We start from the raw sequence: 19731 nt of genomic DNA on the forward strand, positions 1-19731 counted from the left end.
CAGACTTGGCAACATAATCCTTCGAAAGACATGTGTACAGACGTTTGGGTTAGAAATAACAAACCTGTCCCCTCCCAAGGTGCGATGTTTATTTGAACGTGGGATGATGCTATGGTTCAAATAAACACGCTCAGCTGTCTCTCCTCTTCCAGTGGCCGGAGCCTTAGACGCTCTGCAAACAAGTGTCCACGGTAGCAATGGGGAGTGTTGAAAAGCGGTTTGTGTCATACAATCACTTCTGAGATGTGCAAAAACTGCCTCCCGCCTGACGCGTTTTCCCATTCATTATTTCTTACTTCACTTTCCAAAATATCCCCGTGATAAAGGCCAATCCTGCTCCCTTGTTGAGTCATCCTGAGACATCCCAAACCACCTCAACCCTGCGCCCTCCGCAACCCCGCGAGGTGATCGCGTACAACTTGTCCGGTGCAGATCAAGCCTCCGGCGTCAAGGCCCAGGTTCTGAGGCAGCACAGGTACAAGGAGGGCGGGAAGGGCTACCGGTGTGAGCCTCGGCACCTTCGCCGAAGGAGTGCCCTTGTGACATAATGCTGGAGGTTACAGAACAACCTTGATATTTAAGAGGGAGGGTTCTCTAGAGACCTGGGCAAAATGTCAGAGAGAGGGTCCAAGATGTTGTCCAACAGGAAAAAAACAATGCTTAGAGCTGGATTCTCAACTTTGGCACTGAGATATTTGGGGCCAAGTAATTCTTCGTGGTGGGGCTGGCCTGTGCACTGTAGGCTACTTCGTTGCATTCCTGGCCTTTACCCATTCCATGCCAGGACCAACCCCCCCAGTTGGACAACCATAAATGTCCCTCCTGGGGGTGGGGGGGGCACACGTCCTCTGGTTGAGAACCATTAGACAAACTCAGCTTTGTGCCTTCCCATCTGCATTAAGGGTGTGAACCAGATATTTCAGAGTAGGAGAGGGAACTGAGCGAGCACCAGCAAAGGATACATACGTGAAATCACAGGGAATCGGAGACAGGGGCAAGACACAGGACCCGGTGTCAGTAGGCCACCATGGAAAGAGGAAGAACCCAGAGGCTCGTTAAAGAAACACAAGGGGGTTGGATAGCACAAGGTGAGTTTCAGCTTTGCTATGCTTTGCTAATGAGTACATGTTCACTCTCCCTTTCCATTAACTCAACTTTTCTGTGCTGAAAGTGCTCTCAAGTATCATGTTTATAAGCCAGAACTTAAGTCCTGTTGGTAGGGAAGTTCAGGATAGAGACTGTGTTATCAGAAAGCTAGGATGATGGTTGCATGACAGGCTTAGACAACCTGGGTTTCGTTCAAGTGCATCTTCCCTTAAAGACTGTCCTCGAATACTTTCCACATGCTTAATAGTAATCACAAGCAGAACTTCAATAGGATAATCCTATTGAGGGTGGATCCACGCAAGTATATCGCCCCTCCCATTTCTCCTGGAAAAACAAATCTATGGCCCGTTACTAGTAGGCCCACAGCGTCACCCTTGCATCAGTTGTGCAGGCTATGGAATGGGACTTAAGATTTGAGCAACGTCCCAAAGCTGAGGACAAAAGTTAGTGGCAATTGCCCACTTCCTGGGATGCTGGCCGGGCTGCAGAACCCAGCTTGCTGCACTGGAGCAGAGGAGGTGAAAATCCTTTGGAGAGCCTGACACATATCCCTTGGAATTCAGGGGACACGAGCAAAGAGACTTTCTTACTGTTCTCTGGAAAACTGGTAAGGTGGGAGGCAGGCTAGAGCAGGTTGAAATGGTAGGATGAGGAAATAAGGCAGCCTGCACCCAGTATTTCATGTGGCAAGGACGGTATCCTGGGGGCACCCTGCCCAAGAGGCTGCCTGGCAGGGTGAGAAAACCTCAGCTTTAAGAGCGATGGGAACTGAGGTAGGGGAACTGCAAAGGATTAATGTCTTTTGATTACATGGTCGAGTCTCTTTTGACATTTATACATCACTTCCTAAAATAGTATCAGCCTCATATAGAAACTCAATAAATCAGTATAATTAATTCATGATAATATATCTTTCTGAAGCCACTATTTATTATAAAATTAATAGTACCTTGCAAAGGGTAACACATGGGCCAAACAGCATTCCAATCCCCAGGAACCTGTTAAAAATCTCGCCCCACCTCCCCAACCTACTGAATGGGAATCTGGACTTCATCAGTATTCACAGCGATTCCAACGAACAGTAAAAGGTGATGAGCATGGCTTAGACCAGGGGATCTCCATCAGAGCTATACACATTTAACAATCGTCTGCATCATTTGTTTTCAACGCCCACTCAGGAATTCTGACTTAGAAGCCTGGGATGTGGGCTGTACATCTGTGCTCTTAAGTAATCCCTGGAATATCTGTTGTGTAACCAGGACGAACAACCACTGATTTAGGGGTTGGAGAAGGCAGGTATTTAAAGTCAGGTTTCAGCAACAGCTCTTACCTACTGTCCCACCTCCCCACAATAAACATTTCTACACACGAATCCACTTCTCCTTCCTTAAGTCACTGTCAACCTCCAGCAAAACATCCAATTTTGTCTTCATGATCGATGGGAAGTCCCTTTCAAAATGATCAAGACAAAAATGTCACACCCAGTGGGGACACACGAAGCAACGCAGGTTGAAAAGACGCCGGAGGCCTCCAACTGGACCCCTGTCCACAGCCGCCTGGGGCATGTTAGTTTGACTCAGCACGGACTTCTCATAAGGGCTTGTTATTTGTGAATGAAGATGAAAGGAACCATTCACCAGCCACCACCAAATTGTTAGGTTTTCTTGTCTAGATTTGGTCTTGGAGGAAGAAAGAACGGGACCTGATTTGAATCAGACCCTGACTCAGCCGCTGTTATTGCTACATACCCAAATATTCGAACTCAGCCATCCCTGGAACAGATCAAATTTCAAATAACCAGCTCAAATAGAGCCCAAACTCTTGAATCCCAACCCGATTTCTAGGATAGACTAATTAGGCAAATTGGCACTATTAGTCCCCGGTGCAGTATGTTTCTAAGAGTTAATTTCCTTACATGAGATCCTTCAGAATTCTAAAGTTTTCAAGTAAGTGCCAGGTAAAAAAGAAGAAATACTTTCTCTGGCAGAAAATGGTCTCTAATATGATGAAGCTTGACAGAAGGGAAATGATAATTACTGTAGGAACAGCATGGTCAGAAGTCTTTTACCAAATAAGGTTATGATTTCTGCAGCGAGTGAGTGCACTTCATTAAGAGGGCATTTCCAGTCTGAAGAGCTTAGCCTCTTTCTCAAAATGATGGGAAAATACAAAAGAAAGTCTGTTTAATACTAACTTATCTATTTACCAAGTACACAACTTTGGCATGAGTGTTATTATTTTCTTCTTTTCCATACAACGTCATGGATTTCTGGGCACATTATGGGACTCTCAGATGTTTCTAATTACCCTCTGTGTACACCCAATAAAACAGCTGGCTTGAGATGTTATTAATACCACAAGAAGATCCAGGGGGCTCATAAATCACCCTTTCTTCAGAAAGGGACAATGAGGTGGCAAGCAGTGACATAGTCTAACCTTGCTAAAGAAAAGACTTAAGTTAAAAAAGTTCCAGGGCATTTCCTAATTTGCCGGGAAAAGGGCAGTGGTCTGCTTTTCTCACTGCAAAAGATTTTCAGGTCAAGTTTCCCTTTTACCTCTTCTAGGGAAAATCTGATGAAAATCAGGCTGAGTTTTCGCACTAGGGAAGCTCAAAAAGTCCGCATAATCCAGAACAAAATTTTTTTGATTCTGATGGGCATCTGAACTTTGGTCTCCGAGTGAAGAAATCTCTCATTACTGCATACTAGTAACGTTGTTTCTTTTTTTCCACCAAATCTTACCCAAAAGGCCAGCACTGCAGCCGTGCCAGTTTTTTCAGTAATTATTGCATGAGTCCAGATTCAAGGTAACAGAGAGGAGAAGGAAGCTATTCCTTGAGCTCATACCCTTCCACTAAACAGAAAAAAAATCAAGTTTTAATAAGAGCATCCATGACAGCACTCTATTAAATTGGCAATGGAAGGGTATCTGTTTCTTCTCATTTTTTGTGTGATATAACTTTGGGGAATGAATCTCCAACTTCCTCACTAACTTTATCCTGCCCCATTTGGTAGTTATTTGATTTTCCTGGACTGCGGAACATGAAGATGACTGTGTGGCTGCCCTCAAAAACATTTTCACATCATCTGTGATGTTAGTTCCAGGAGGTTTTTCCAACAGTACACAGATGCATTATTTCTTCTCCACTTGCAATCTATATATATACATACACACACACACACACACACACACACACACACACACACACACACACATATATATATATATATATAATATCTCGAGATTAAAAGCTGATACAAATGTTTTACTTTTATACTAAGACTAGAGGCCCAGTGCACGAAATTCGTGCACAAGGGCAGGTCCCTCAGCCCAGCCTATACCCTCTCCAATCTGGGACCCCTTGGGGAATGTCAGACTGCCGGTTTAGGCCCAATCCAGGATCGGGCCTAAACCGGCAGTCAGATATCCCTCTTGCAATCCGGGACTGCTGGCTCCTAACCACTCGCCTGCCTGCCTGCCTGATTGCCCCTAACTGCTTCTGCCTGCCAACCTGATTGCTCCTTAACCGCTCCCTTGCTGGCCTGATTGATGCCTAACTGCTCTCCTGTTGGCCTGATCACCCCCAACTGCCCTCCCCTGCTGGCCCAACCACCCCCAACTGCCCTCCCCTGCCAGCCCGATTGCCCGCAACTGCCCGCCCCTGCCAACCTGATCAACCCCAACTGCCCTCCCCTGCCAGCCATCTTGTGGTGGCCATCTTGTAGTGATGTCGCATGTGGCACCACCTAGGCTTTTATTATATAGGACTAGAGGCCCGGTGCATGAAATTAGTGCATGAGTAGGGTCCCTATGTCTGGCTTGTGATTAGGGCCGATTGGGGCCTTCCAGCTGCCAGCCGGGGCCTTCCTTCCAGCTGCCAGCCGGGGCCTTCCTTCCAGCTGCCAGCTGGGGCCTTCCTTCCCCAGCTGCCAGCTGCTGGCTGCTGGCCCAGGCCTTCCTTCATTCTGTGCCACCCCCTGGTGGTCAGCACATGTCATAGCAAGCAATCGAACTCCTGGTCTCCGGGTTGAACTCCCAAAGGGCCACTTTACATATTAGCCTTTTATATATAGAGATGCCAAAGCCCAACACATATGCCAATAAATGCTGTGGGGATATACTTATCCCATAAATGTGATTTCAGTATCTACTTTAAGTCCCGCTTCCTTCAATGTACCCTAGCCTTGGAGCCCAAATTACGCAAAGGATAGCAAAACAAAGAAAAGCATGAAGCAGGAGCCTATGTTACAATCAAACAGCACTGGAGATCCCCCCCATCTGTTCAAAACGATGACTTGTCCTCCAGCCCACAGCTGCTGGTTCCAAAAAGTGTTCCACGGTTTCAGTGCTGCCACCATTGCCAGCAAGGTTGGCAGCCTTCACAAGCTCCTAGGTAAGCAAGTGAACCCCCGTAAGGGGGTGCTCGATCCAAGGCAGAGGGACGGGGTGCTGCTACGTGTGCCTGCCGTGTGATAACGTAGTATCCGACATTAGTTTGTACGCAGTCTAGTCTGCCCAGAGCAAGTCTCACTGAGCAAATAAAGAGCCTTCAGTGCACTCGAAGCAGAGGAGCAGCGAGAGCGCATAATGGAAACAACCTGCTCGGTCTCTCTTGCAGCAATTGTGCCGCCAGGATCAGTTCATGAAGGGAACCCGGTCTCCGTGGTGCACAAGGAGCATGCCCCACCTGAACCCCAGGAGACGTAAGCTCTCTCCCCATATCCCGGGTCACAGGGGATGCAAATTAACAGGATGTTCTCTTCAGAAGAGAAAGACCTTCTTCAGATCAATCCAAGGTGCCTGGGGACACCCTCAGCCTGGTGCTCCTCGGCAGCCGCGGAGCAGCCCCGGAAAGAAGTTCAGGGCAGCGCCGATTCATTTTACCGGGTGGGATCAGCGAGGCTGATCACCAGCCCAGGCTGCCTAGGCATCCACCTGAGCCAGACCCCCACGTGTCACTGACATGGGAATGGCTGGAGGCCTAACAGGGAAGAGAACACCAGCACAGACAGCAACGTTTGAAACGGACCTTGAGGCCGAGATTCAGGCAGATTGCCGGAGTGGGGAGCAGCAATGGCATGCAGCGGGAGCAGATGAAGGTATGAAAATGCGACTGCACTTTGCCGTGCATGGGATGTCCTCCGCAGTCAGTGTTCAAAATGTCAAGTTCAGCTCCGGACAAAGTGCTACACAGGTGGCCTGTATGTTTCTCCTTTCCTGTGACCCCCACACACTTTCAGATGGTAATTTTACACCTATGATTTCAGGTGTCTGAGAATTCTGGGTGGAGCCGTATCAGGAAAATTGTGTGTGCGCCCCCATCACACAGACAATGTGCTCTGCATAGACAGTGTGCTCTGTCAACACAAATGCATTCAGCATCTCCAAAGCCAGGCCCAGTGCTGGCGCGGGAGATGCCAGCAGGAAGTAGACAGGGACCTGTCCCCAAGCAGTTGAGAATGGAGTGGAAGAACCGGTGTGAAAACACAGGGGAGGGAGGTTTTGTAGTGTGAGTGGCGCTCGCTGACTCTTGAAGCAACAGTGGGTCACTGCCCAGGCCGGGTGGGTTCAGTGCGCCCCCAGGCAGGGCAGCAGTGGGAACACTGGGGCCCTGGGGCAGTCAGTGCCCGTTGGTCTCCCTGGAAGCTCAGTTTGGCAGAAGCAGAGAGGAAGGGGCACAGCCATGGTGAAGGCCGGGGAGCCAGGGAGCAGCTAATCCTGAGGGCCCTGCAGGCCATGCTAAGCAGTTTGGAGTTTTCCAAAGATCGTTCCATGTGCCCAAGCTGACAGAGGAGGGAAGAATATACACTTTGTGACATCGTGTTACAGACTCCAAGGAATTTTGAAAGGTCATTTATTCTAAGCTAGCCCAGGACAGCCCGTTTGTGGAGTCCCGTCCACCCCCGCGACACAGGCCAGGGATGGCTTAAGCGGTTCAATCAATCACACACGCCTCCCGCGCTGGGCAAGCAGACTGCTGAACTCTCTTTTACCAAAGGTTAGTTTCTTCCAAACTGTCCTGACTGCAGACTTAGTCTCAGACGGCCGCTGTGAGGCCCTTACTTGCTCATCTTCAGCAATCTTCCTCTTCAACCAAACAGGACCTCATTTTCTCCTGATTTTGGCTCTTAAGGTCCAACTATTCCCCCCCTTGGCCCAACTAACCCCTGGAACCACCTTCCCATGCAGCCCTCCTTCACTGGGCACTCTCCCTTACACACACACACACACACACACACACACACACTTGCCCTCAGAAGCAGGAGCCAGTTTTATTTCCCTTCCTTAAAAAATATCTCTGTACCCAAATCATGTGATCTGTCTTATAGGAAACTAGAGGCTCAGTGGATGAAATTCGTGCACTTGGTGGGGGTCCCTCAGCCCGGCCTGCACCCTCTCACAGTCCAAAAGCCCTCAGGGGATGTCCGACTGCCGGCTTAGGCCCGCTCCCTATGGGAAGTGGGGCAGGCCGCAGCAGCAGCTGGCAGTAGGACATCCTTAGCGCTGCTGCAGAGGTGGGAGAGGCTCCACCACCACATCTGTGCTCGCCAGCCATGACCCCACCAATGCACGATTGGGGCTGGGGAAGGACGTGGGAGGTTGGCCAGCCAGGGAGGGACTATGGGAGGGCTCTAGGGCGTGTCCGGCCCATCTCACTCAGTCCCGATAGGACAGACCCCAGCAGCAAGCTAACCTACTGGTCAGAGCATCTGCCCTCTGGTGGTCAGTGCTCGTCACAGCAAGCAGTTGAGCGGCCTTAGCATATCATTAGCATATTTTGCTTTGATTGGTTGAATGGCCGAATGACCAGACACTTAGCATATTAGGCTTTTATTATATAGGATAATGTTTGAGAAAGAGGTGATCCAGCATTTTTAGTCATTCATTTCTTTACTGACATCCCTACACTTTTTATTATCCATAACCTAAATTCCTTCTGTAATCATTCCAGCACCCTTTTTTTTTTTACCCAATGACTTGCTTGCCTCTATCTTCTGTGTATGAGGTTCTTTATCAACAGATATTACACAAAGGATACCCTGATACAATACAATATCAATACCCAAATAAAACCTAACCCAACAGGAAGTATCAGAAAAGTTTACATATTCTCCTAATACCACCCTTTGGAAGATGCTCCACAGCTTAGATAAAATAACCAGCACAGTCACAGAGCTCGGTTATAAAGTCTGTGATGTTCCCTCTCAGAGCTCACTATTCACACCATTCAGGTCTCTGATCCGGGATCATCTCACCAGGGAGCCCTTCCTGGCTGTCTAGAGGAGCAGTCCTCACCTTCCCACACCCCATTCTCTGTCCCTCTCTCAGCGCTGTACTTCTTCATAGCATTTATAACTCCCTGAAATTCTATCATAGAGAATGCTCCTTACAGTGTATTTCTAGTAGCAATTATTAATTATGGTCAAATACAGGTAACATAAAATTGACTATCATGAGCATTTCCAAGTCTCTATAGTGTTAAGTACATTCAGACTGTTGTGCATTCTATCACCACAACTTTCTCATCTTGCAAAACTGAAACTCTGTGCCCATTAAAATGATTCTCTATCTCCGCCCTTTCACCAAGCCCTGACAACCACCACTTTCTCCCTCTACGAATCTGACTGCTCCAGGTAACTCGTACCAGTAAAATCATACAGTATTTGTTTTATTTGGCTGACTCATTTCACTTAGCATAAAATTCATATATGTTGACCCATACATGTTGATTCATACAAGATTCATATATGTTGTATAGCCGCATGATATTTTTTAATGTTGCATGTTCAAGGACTTTGTCTATTTTGTTCATTGCTATATATCTAATGCCTAAACCAATCCTGGGCAAGAGCAGGTGCTCAATTAAAATATGGTAAATGAATCAGTGCTCCTAATACCAGCCTTTGTTGGGTGCTCCACAGCTTAAATAAAATAAAAAAGGAAATGCCTTACATTATGACATTTACTCAGTATTAAAAAATGAAATCATTTGAAAAGATCATATGTGGGAGTAATTTGACAACTTCTTACGCATTCTCGACTGCCCAAATGAAAGGCAACCTCTTTCTTTTAGTATTGCATTGGATCATCTTTAAACAACATAAAACCTGTAGCCATGCATTACGGGGGAAATATATGCCCCAGTTCATCAAAAAGTGGCATGTTGGTATTGGATTGGTTTCTGTGCTGGATAAACATCAAGGGATCCAAACAATGACAACTGGCAGACGACGAAAGATTCAGTGTCTGAATTCAGTTGCCAGAAAAAAAAATCTCAATGCCGCCCCCTCCTTGAGCAGTGCTGATTTATTTAAAGCCTCGTGGTGAGAGAATGTTCTTCCCTCCTTAGGAGGAGAGCCTACATAATGAGTGCGGCAGCATGGCCCGCCTCCATTCCCCATCAAAGGCTGGAGGATTAAGCTGCTGCTGTTAGGCGTACGGGGAGGTCCCAAACAGAGCAGCACGCCAACCTCAGGGCAGTTCAAAGTGCCTCCAGGTTGTCACCGTCACTAGGGGCTATTCAGAAGCTAAGACTATCAAAACACTAGTTTCCTACCTTAAACACACAACTTCCCTCTTCTTTTCGAAATGATAAATGTCAATGTCCCCTTTCCAGAGGACAGTAATATCCACAAGAGCAAAGTCCTAATTCCCAAGCTTGACATCAATCGAAGCCCTCCATAGCCTTGCCCCAATCTACTTTCCTGGACTTGTCATCTGTCACTCCCTTTCATTTTTTCTACATTTAAGGGAAACGACTGCCAATTCCCAGAAACCATCTGTGCCTTCTCGTCTCCATGCCTAATTCTGATGGGTAAATCCTTCCCACATCAACTTGACCTCTCCCTTCCCTCTACTTCCCGGGAACCTACCAATGTTTCCAGTTGAATGCCCCTGCCCCTCCATCGCCAACCAGCCACATGCATTTACCTAGACCCCACCATGAGCCAATCTGTTTAGCAGCTGGGGTGGCCTGGTGAACTACACAGGAAAATCTGCATGCCACCCCTCTTTTCTCAGAGCATCCCTCCTCAGCTCAGAGGGACAGCTCCTCCTCTGGGCTCCTGCAGGGAGATGTCTACCTTGAATTAAGGTTATTTACATACACTCCTCATCTCCTCCTTCAAATATATGCTCTGAGAGGGCAGCTGTAGGATATGCTTCTCCTGGAAAATCAAAGACAGTGTTTTATATGTAATCACTCAATATTTGGTCCCAGGAGGCACCATGGGAGGGCAGGAGTTATCTGGACTCCTGGATAGGAAAAGTGATTTAAAGTCACCTTGAAGCAACCCACGAAAGCCTTGGTCCGCATATCTACAAAATGTAATACCACCATTTACTTTTTCTCAGGGGGAATAAGCATCAAATAAAGTAACATATGGGAACTTACTTTTTAAATTATCGAATTAATTATTCAATTGGTGCTAATGGAATGCAAGTCCCTGGTAACCTCTCAGAGAAAGCATCCTACAAACCAAATGTGTTATTTTAGCAATCCCAATGGCTTTTCAATGTCTCTACAAATAACTTCTGCCAAGGGGCAGTATTATTTTATTTGAAATACTCTAGCTGTGACAACATGAATTCCTATGCTCTTCTTATTAGAGGAACTTGTGATTCTATAAACAACTTAAAAATACCAGAAGGTCATCTTCACTATATCCCTATGGAATGGAAAGAATCCACTAAAGTAACAACAGTTAACCTGCTGGCCCACCCAACTGGGGACATGTTTCCATTTTTTAAGAAGGCAAAGGCAGGGAGAGCAAGAAGGCAAAGCTCAGAATGCCACACACACACACACACACAACGTTATTATAATTAAAAATCTGCTTATGTTATAGGAAATACCACTTAGTGTAAATATTCTGTTACATCATACTAATATCACGTTCATAAAAATGAGTTTATTCTAAAATCTCAGAGTACTTTTCTTGGATGTCATCCTCATTCGGGCCTCACTATTAAAGTCACATTAAGTGGAAGTTATACTTAAGATTTCCCCAACTGAATACTCAAAAACAGAGAGCATGTGCTTAAGAGTAATGAAAAGCGCGCCTGCCTCTCGCATCTGAACAGCCCAGCTCACCATCAGCAGGGGTCAGGAACACCACCACAGGAAACGCAGGCTAGAAGGAAGAGGCTAACCCTGTGCCTGCTACAGAACCACCCTCTGCAGACCTGTCATCCCCTGCATCGTGCAGCGAAGCGACACGGGCCCAAGAAGACAGAAAGCCAGAACGTGCCCAAGGGCTTGATGAAGCCAGATCTGAACCCATGGCTGTTGGCTTCTCAGTTGTTTATTTTCTATTATATCATTGAGCCTTCCCACACACTCAACCCTCCACAAGGCCCTTCACCTTGTCCCTCCTACACATCATGGTCAGACCTCAGGGAGTTAAGTAAACAGGGAACATAAGGAGATCAAAGATCTACACCTCACTGACTTAATCTATACTAAGGCAAACTCACATAAGCCATTGTGCCTAAGGTTCCTTATCGAAAAAAGCAGTGACAATAATATTTCTTTCATTTCTTTCACACACACACACACACACACACACACACACACACACACACACACACCTGGAAATCACCATGTAAATTCAAAAGCTGTTCTGCTGTTCCAATGATCAAAATGGATTATTTCATTAAGGTGCCTTGACTATGAAGTCCATATGGTTTTCCCTGTATTATTCTGACTTCTTGGAGCAGGGGCCAGCAAACTATGGCACTCAAACCAAATGTGGCCAACTGACTGTTTTTGCAACAGCCACACCCATTCTCGAACATACTGTCTACGGCTGCTTTGACGACCAGAACAGGGTTGAGTGGTTGGGACACAACCTGTATGGCTGAGAGGTCTAAAATATTTACCATCTGCCCTTTACAGAAAGATTTTGCCAGCCCCCATCTGTTATAACCGAAGATGGTAGCTAACAAGTTATTGGAGGCCAAGGAGAATTGCTAACAAGTTACAGTAAATTTTGGATTTTCCTCACACTGTACTATTTTTCCGTATACACGTATCTTATGTGTCAAAAGATTTAATATAATATAAACAAATATATATAGAGAGAGAAAAGCAATACATTTGAAAAACCACTTTTTCTATGTAATTAATAAAGTTCTGTTAAACCAGTAAAGTCCACAAAGATATCATGTATGTCTGAAAAAATGGATTTATAAAATTTACTGTTTGTCTGAAGAACCATAATCTATAAATTTTACAAAATTGCCATTCTTAAAAAAAATAAAACTTGTCCCTCAAATTATCCAGTAGATATAGCTCAGGATGTAAATGAAATAGTTCCCATGATTTCCGATGTGAAACTGTTCCTTACTACCCCCTGCCCACACTCTCTTTACTTTACTTTACTTTTATTAAACTACTCTGCCAATCCTTTTGTGACAGAGTTGAGTGCTGGTTTTGAAATGTTTCTGTAAATAATTTTTCTGCATTTTAAATTTTGAACAGGTTACCTGTATTCTGTTCCTAAACATTTGCTCAAATGCCAGGGGACGAAAGTGTGTGGCGTGTTTTAACAAGCAGACTTCCTCTGTTTCTCAAAGTCTTTAAATATGAATACACTGTGAGCCAAAAAATTACCACCCATCCGATTACTTTGTCATTCCTACTGTAAGGATTTGTGAAAAATGCAAGGGGGTGGGGGAGCAGGCGTTGTTGGCGATGGAGGAGGGACAGCAAGGAGAGGAAGGAAAACAATCAAGAAAAGTAAAAGTGAGAAAAGCCATTCAGCCCACAATAACCTGCTTGGAACTGTCTTTTCCCTTCCCCTTCCGTGTCTATAACCCTCTGAAAAAGCCTGAAAATCATATTCCTTATTCCTCTTTCAAACGCATAAGGTTTTAGAGGTGCACTGAATTTCAGGGGTCACGACACCTAAGCCATTTGTTTTATGGATGAGAAACACTGAGGTTCAGAAATATGAACTGTCATGTCCTGTGGATTAGCTGGTCATTAGTGGCAGGACAAGGACCAGAATCCGGTTTCCTGATCGTCAGTTCCACACACTTCCCATTAGACTCGGCTGTCTGCCCTGCTGAGCGTAATGTGCCATTTGGCACCTGACAGCTAAATTCTTTTAAAAAGATGCCTAAAGCACCCCTACTGTAGCCAGGAAATTCACAATACCTTTTTAAATAGTAGCTATGGCGCATGCTTTTTCCAAGTACAGACGAACATCAACCCGAGTGAGCCCTCGTAAGGATTAGGAGTCGCAATAAAGCAGAATAATTCAAGAGCAAATAAGGACCTCAAGCTGCCTCCCTGTGTTCTGTCTTGATGGAAATCAGTTTGAAATAGACACCCCCCCCCTTCTCTTACCCCCCGCCCTGAGACATACACTCCCAAGACTAAACAGCAATATTCCATAAAAAGACCAGATCTAGCCAGTGTTATTATCTGTCTGACATTTGGGTTATTCTTGTGAGTAACTCGTAAAGTAACGTGGGTGTCTGTGATTATTTGAGTACACATGGCAAACCATAATTGGTCAAAGAAATAATAAAAGACATTTTTCCGTGACAAAAATACTGTATTGAATGACAACCTGGCAGTGTGACAGCATTTGGTGGACCGCAATACTTTCCCCACTTACAAAAAAGTAAAAAAGAAACAAAAATTAAAAAAAAAAGTTAAAAGCCTTTTTTTCTTGCAGTCAGTCATGACTATGGCTCATATTTAAATTATTTATGAAATATTCAAAGGTTTCCAGTGCTGACAGTAATCCACTAGCATATATCCCCCCAAAATCTATGTCCTATATCAATTTATAATTCAGGCTTTTGATAGAGAGCAGAAACACAGCCAAAGATGCACGTCTGTGTCCCTTTCTACAAGCTAAAACACAGGGCTCCAACAATTTTTAAAACTTCTTTAGAACCTATTTGTGGAGTACAAGTTTAAAATTAATCACCACCTTCCAAACGTTACGACAGGAGTCCTATCTAACATAAATCCTATGTATCACTGAGAAGAGAAGATTTGAAGTCACTCAGCCCAAGTTGTGGTCTTCATCTCAAACTATTTCCTTCCGTCCAATTGATACGTCCCCATCACCACACGGCTGCCTCAATGATAAGCAATAAGGGGCAATACCCTAGTTGCCATTTCTCTAAAAGCCAGTCTAAAAATTATTCCAAAAGTAATTTAAAAGGTCTCTTGGGGGGGGAAAAAAAAAAAGAAGCCTATTTAGACTCAGAGAAACCCATTCAAACAGAGAGCAGTGTGTGAATGGGCAGTGGGGCGGGGGGGGGGGGGCATCTAAATGCTACGATCTCATAAAACCACTCGATAAGGACAGTCAGGGACTGTGGAGGAACTCACCCACTCGGAAGTTCGTGGCCGTCAGGGTGTCGGCAGCATGGCCATTCTCACTAATGAGAGTGGTGGTGTTCCCCTTCTCACAGCTGTTCTGACAGCTGCCCTTGGTGCAGGTCACTTTACAGATGCTCGGAGTAAAGACCACCTTGATGCGGCCAGTGTGGTTACTCACTAGGAGCGGAGGCAGGGAGAAAAAGAACAACAAACACATCAGCTTAGTATCCATGAACTTGCCTCAGAAGGATTAAAAAAAAAAAAGAAGAAGGTGAAAAAAAGAAAGGAAAGGGGCGCGAGGGGGAAAGAGAGAGCCCACAACCCGACAGGTTTAAGGAAGGAGGGAAGCCGTCAGTGCTCGCTGCTCTGTATCCAGTGGTGTCTCTGAAACAGGAGTAGGAAGCTTAGCAAACAGAACTCTGGGATGCACTCCAAAACCACATTTGAAGTCGAGTCACTGGAGTGGGATTACTAACCACAATGCTGCACTTTATTCACGGGCAGACAAAGAGCAGTACCGAGGGCACGACAGATGAAAGAGCCAACCCTGACAGGCAGATGTAATGCAAAGAGGTTGGCCGTGCACCTAGTGGTGAATAAACGCTTGTGTCCTCGCCTCGCATACTTTCCCTGTTTCTCCACTTATGAAGTCACCGTTGCAGCCCGACCCCTGGAAATGTTTTAGGCATGCGGCATGTCTGAAAACATCTGTCTCAAATCTCCTGGCACCGCCGGCCGCAGTGATCGAATCCCGTGACGCAGCTGCGGGAGCCCAGCTTTTTCACAACTCCGGGGCGTTCTTTCTCCGTGTAAACGTACGCAACGTATATTTTGTTTGAGTGTGAACAGGGTCCATCTCGGGAAAAGTGAGGCCAGCTCGCAGGGCTGCACGGCTGCCTCGATTCAAATACCACCCTGGAGCTCTCGCTGCTGCACTCACAGGGCCCTCGATCAACCAAACGCTGTAACTCGGCCGCACAAATGCATAAAACGGGCACGAATCTAAATGTCAGGTTCTAGGCTGGAGCCCTGGCTCAGCCTGGTGTGACTTTGGGCCTGTCATTTCACCTTTTTTCTAAGACAGGGAAGCATTGGAATGGATGCTTTCTAGCCAGTTCTAGCTTTCAATGTCCATATCAGGGGTCAGCAAGCTATGGCCCCCGGATCAAATCTGGCCCGGTGCCTGCTTTTATAAATAAAGTTTTACTGGAACACGCCCACACTCATTCATGTATGCACTGTCTACGGCCACTCTTGGCCTGTAACAGCAGAGCTGCCCAGAGAATGTATGGCCTCACCCAGAGCTGCTGTTCACAGCCAAGTCCCACTATGAACTCTCTGGCAAAGTGTGATACCGAAACCCTATTCTAACTTATTTCTATATCTGTGGCAGCCAGACTTTTCTCTTTCTGGGAGCCCAGGCAGAAAGCAAAGATGGTAGCAGCGGCTGAAGACAGTTGGTTCATTTTTTGAGGCTTTAGGGCCAGTAGAAAACAGTGCCCGATCTGCGGCCCCTGGGTCCCTCCTCTGCCCTCCCCTGCCCACCAGAAGCAAGTCTCCCCTCTTAAACCGCTTTTATTTTACCACGATGATACTTTCAGAAAATCATCAAAGAGGCCTCTATAGGTAGGCCCTCAACAAAAGAAACTGTCGTCAACATCTGAGTTTGGAAACAAAGAACCGTAACCGAATAAGCCATTAGAATTTCAAGGCTGGAATGGGACCTCCAAGGTCCTCGGATACAACCTTGATGGAAACGAGTCTACTAACAGGGAGCTCGCTAAGTGGGCCCATGCAGTCACGGGCAGCTCCTAGCAAGCGCTCTTCCTTCTGGAGCTGAAGCGTAGCCTCACCGTCGGCTGCACCCACGAGTCCTAATTCAGCTGCCCAGGGCTCACAGTCTAATGCCTCCTCCACATGATAGGCCTTCAAGTTCGCAAAGATAACTGCCACCAAACAAAGAAGGCTGCAGTTAGAGGGACGTGAGGACACCAGCCCGGGTGGGTCCTCTTCACTTTACAATAGAAAACAACTCCTCTGGAGGAGAGATCCCACCCGTTCTTTTCCGATGTTCTTTTCCGAGGCCATGTCTTCTGCATGCACCGGTGCTTCTAACAAACACAGGAGGTCAGGACCCACATCTGAGGTGGGGAGAGACCCTTGTGTCCGGTCTTCCAACACCTTACAACATGGTGTGCAGAAACCTTCCTCTCAAAGGCCAAATAGTAACTATGTCAGGGTTTCGGGCCTAAAGGACTCTGTTGCAACTATTCAGTGCTGCAGTGGTCACAGGAAAGCAGCCTGTCAGAAACAATATGGAAATGAGTGGGGGCAGCTGCGTTCCAATAAAACTTTATTGAAAGAAACAGTTGGCCGACCCCTGCTTTAAATGCTTAGATGACTTTCAAACTTTTCTACGACTGTATCAGAGATTTTACAAACGACAACAGAATTCAGATTTGACGATCAGTTTTATTTCTTTATAGTAGCACACACAAAAAAGAAATCAGCCTACACTCTAAGCTGTTAAACGATGCTTAACAAATATCTTGAGAACAGTTTGTGTGTGTGAGGCCCAACGATAAAAAGAGACAACATAGTCCCACTTCAAAAGAATATGAACATATTTTTTCTGGCTCTGGGTTCAATAATGAAATGAGAAGTGGTGTGCCAACTATTTTGTCTTCTCTGGCATTAACTCGTGGCACCTGCCCTGCAGATGCTCACATCGGCACCTAAATTATGCTCCCTCCGGCAACCGAAGACATCCAACAAAAGCAAGCGCTTGGTCGTCATTCTCAATTCACCTCCCAGCTCCAGTAGTCCCTAATAGGCACTTGAGATGCTCTGGGCCTATTGTTTTTAAAAACTGATTATATTTCTTTGCCAAAAAAAAAAAAAAAATTGGCTTAGAATCATCTGGATTTTCAAAAAGGCCGAGACAGTTTCATATGACTTAATTCTGAAATTTTACAATGTTCACATCTCCTTGGAAGCAGAAGACACGTTTTATGTCATATTTCCCCTTGTGTTTTACAAGAATTCTGGTATAAAGGAATCTAATTCTAAAGCAGACACTTGTATTCTCAGCGGGTGCTCCTGTGTCTCCAAGCATTTATTTATTCATTAGAAATAACTTCAGTCAACCTCAAAATCAGCGCTGAAACACAACTGTTTGACACTCAATTGTCCTTCACAGCTTTAAGAGGATCTCCATAAACATTAAATGGATTAGGAAATACACTCTCCTATCCACACGCCTTTCAAATCATTTCCACATATCTAAGGGTATCGTGTAAAGAGAGTTTGAATTATTTGTGTGGGTGGTTTGGTTCTTTTTTAGGTGCCTTTAAAATGCTTTATTTGGGGAACTCTCAAAACGAAGTTAACACAGCTCAGAGTGTCAGATGCCTCATATGTGACAAGCTGAGACAATGCGCCTCACCTCTCAAGCGTTCTGTGAGAATTGAGTGACAGCGGCCTTTCCTACGGAGGCCACTTGGTCCCTAAGAGGCCTCTTCCTCAAATGCCTTGACTAAGTGAAAAGTTGAGGACCCCTGGGGCCTTGCATGGAGCATGTTCCAAATAAACATGAAATAAATGAAGTGACCCAAAGGATGACTGGACAACCCCACGGGGGGGAGGGGTCTCACGGATGCGGGGGTCATTCTGGTATACAGCTCTGAAGCCCACAGTCCCATGGGTGGCAGAAGACCACCCCAAGTGGCACCTATGGGCTGACTAAGGATCGGACACCTGAGAAGCAAGAGGCAGGCCAGTCAGGAGTTAACGGGGGGATTGTGGGCACAGCTTTCACGTGCTCGGTCCTTCTGACCAAAAAAAAAAAAAAATGTAATTTTCAAATCCCCATCGGTCCACCGGCCCCAGAAGTGTGAAGCAAGCACTTTCAGACCGTGGGTTTGAGGCCTGGCTAGGCACACAGATTGCCTGGAGCCACGGAGCACCTCCACGGGGCCTCCTAGTCAGTCAGTCCGTCAAGACACTCGAGAGTCAACATCCTGTCTGCAGCTTCTGCCAGGCCCTGTGTGAGTTTAAACCTCCGAGAAGAGGCGCTGGCACCCGGGGGAAGGCAAACCACAGATATTCCGAGTGAATGGCGACGGGGATGGGAGGGAAGCCGATACCCTTTCCATATTAAAAAAAAAAAAGAAAAAGAAAAAAAGCTTTCATTGCTGCTTCCCAATCATTAATGACGGGGAAGAATTCAAAAATGCAAGTCTTGTTCCCGACAAATGGACTTCAGGCTAGAAAAGAGCACAGCTGCCCTCTTTCAGTCATTAGACTAGGATGTGACCAAAAGCCACGGCAGCCAAAGAAATAAACAGAACAAGTTCAAGACTCACATCAGATGTCGGGAACGAATACCATCTCCCCTGCATTCAGCCAGAAAGCTGCGACCCACAGCACATGACACGCATCCAACGCACACGGCGGGGACCCAGCACAGGCGATGTCCTGGGGAGGCAGACGCAGCCTCGCTGTGAGGACAAGCCACCACCCGGCCCATGACCGAAGCCAGTCCCAGGAGACCCTGGAGCTGATGCAGTGACAGAAACAAGACTAATAGCTAATTCTCCCACTTGCAGTCCGCTGCTTGCCCGAAGGCCAAGAATTCTTTGAAGGACAAATCATCAGCGTATTAAATAATGCTTAGAATAACAGGGCTTGATTGTTCGGCTCTCCAGGCTTACGTAACTCCTCCTGGACTGGTAAAATAATGCCCACAGAATACTCTGTGTTCCTCGAGAAAGGTGCTACGTAAAGAGAAATTTATATCAAGTCTGTGACTTCATCAGATTGCCCTAGTCCCGGAAAACCCTCCAAGAGGGAACTCAGAGGGGATGTCTCGTTCTGATGTGGGCGCTTCTTCAGCTAAGCATCTAGAGTTACAATCCAACACCATCTCTTGAGTTTTTCCAAGAAGTAACTAAACAAAGAGGGACACAGATAAACAGTTGCTACATTGGCGATATAAATGAAAACATCTGAGCTTCCTCCGCCCCTCAATTCTCCCTTAATATTCACTAAAGGCAACTGTATGTGAGATATTCATCTCTCCCTTTCCCATACACACGTGATTTCCTTCCATTTTTATACTGTAAGGAGACAGACCTATAGAGAGGCCAATAAGGAGAGCCTGTTAAATCATTTCATATAAGAATAAATTTTTGGACCCATTCTGAGTTTCCGAAAGAATTGCTTATTGTTTATCAAAAGCAAGGGTTAAATGAGTACCATGTTTGAAAATGTAAATACAG

General features: G+C 46.0%; 1 protein-coding gene across 14 annotated transcripts in view; it reads right to left on the reverse strand.

The window, feature by feature from the left end:
- The window catches only part of LTBP1 (latent transforming growth factor beta binding protein 1), a 342667-nt gene that overhangs the window by 188871 nt on the left and 134065 nt on the right, over positions 1 to 19731 (reverse strand). For 6 of the 14 annotated variants that reach the window (XM_059660163.1, XM_059660160.1, XM_059660158.1 and 3 more), the window contains exon 5: positions 14462 to 14629. The exons of 1 other annotated variant lie outside the window; for it this stretch is intronic. In XM_059660163.1, the coding sequence (XP_059516146.1) occupies positions 14462 to 14629 (168 nt within the window). Of the gene's footprint in view, positions 1 to 14461; positions 14843 to 14928; positions 14946 to 19731 lie in introns of those variants that run through there. 7 more of the 14 variants (XM_059660170.1, XM_059660169.1, XM_059660164.1 and 4 more) reach the window with 4 other exon arrangements.

This window comes from Myotis daubentonii, chromosome 12, assembly GCF_963259705.1.
Source record: "Myotis daubentonii chromosome 12, mMyoDau2.1, whole genome shotgun sequence".
Lineage (NCBI taxonomy): Eukaryota > Metazoa > Chordata > Mammalia > Chiroptera > Vespertilionidae > Myotis > Myotis daubentonii.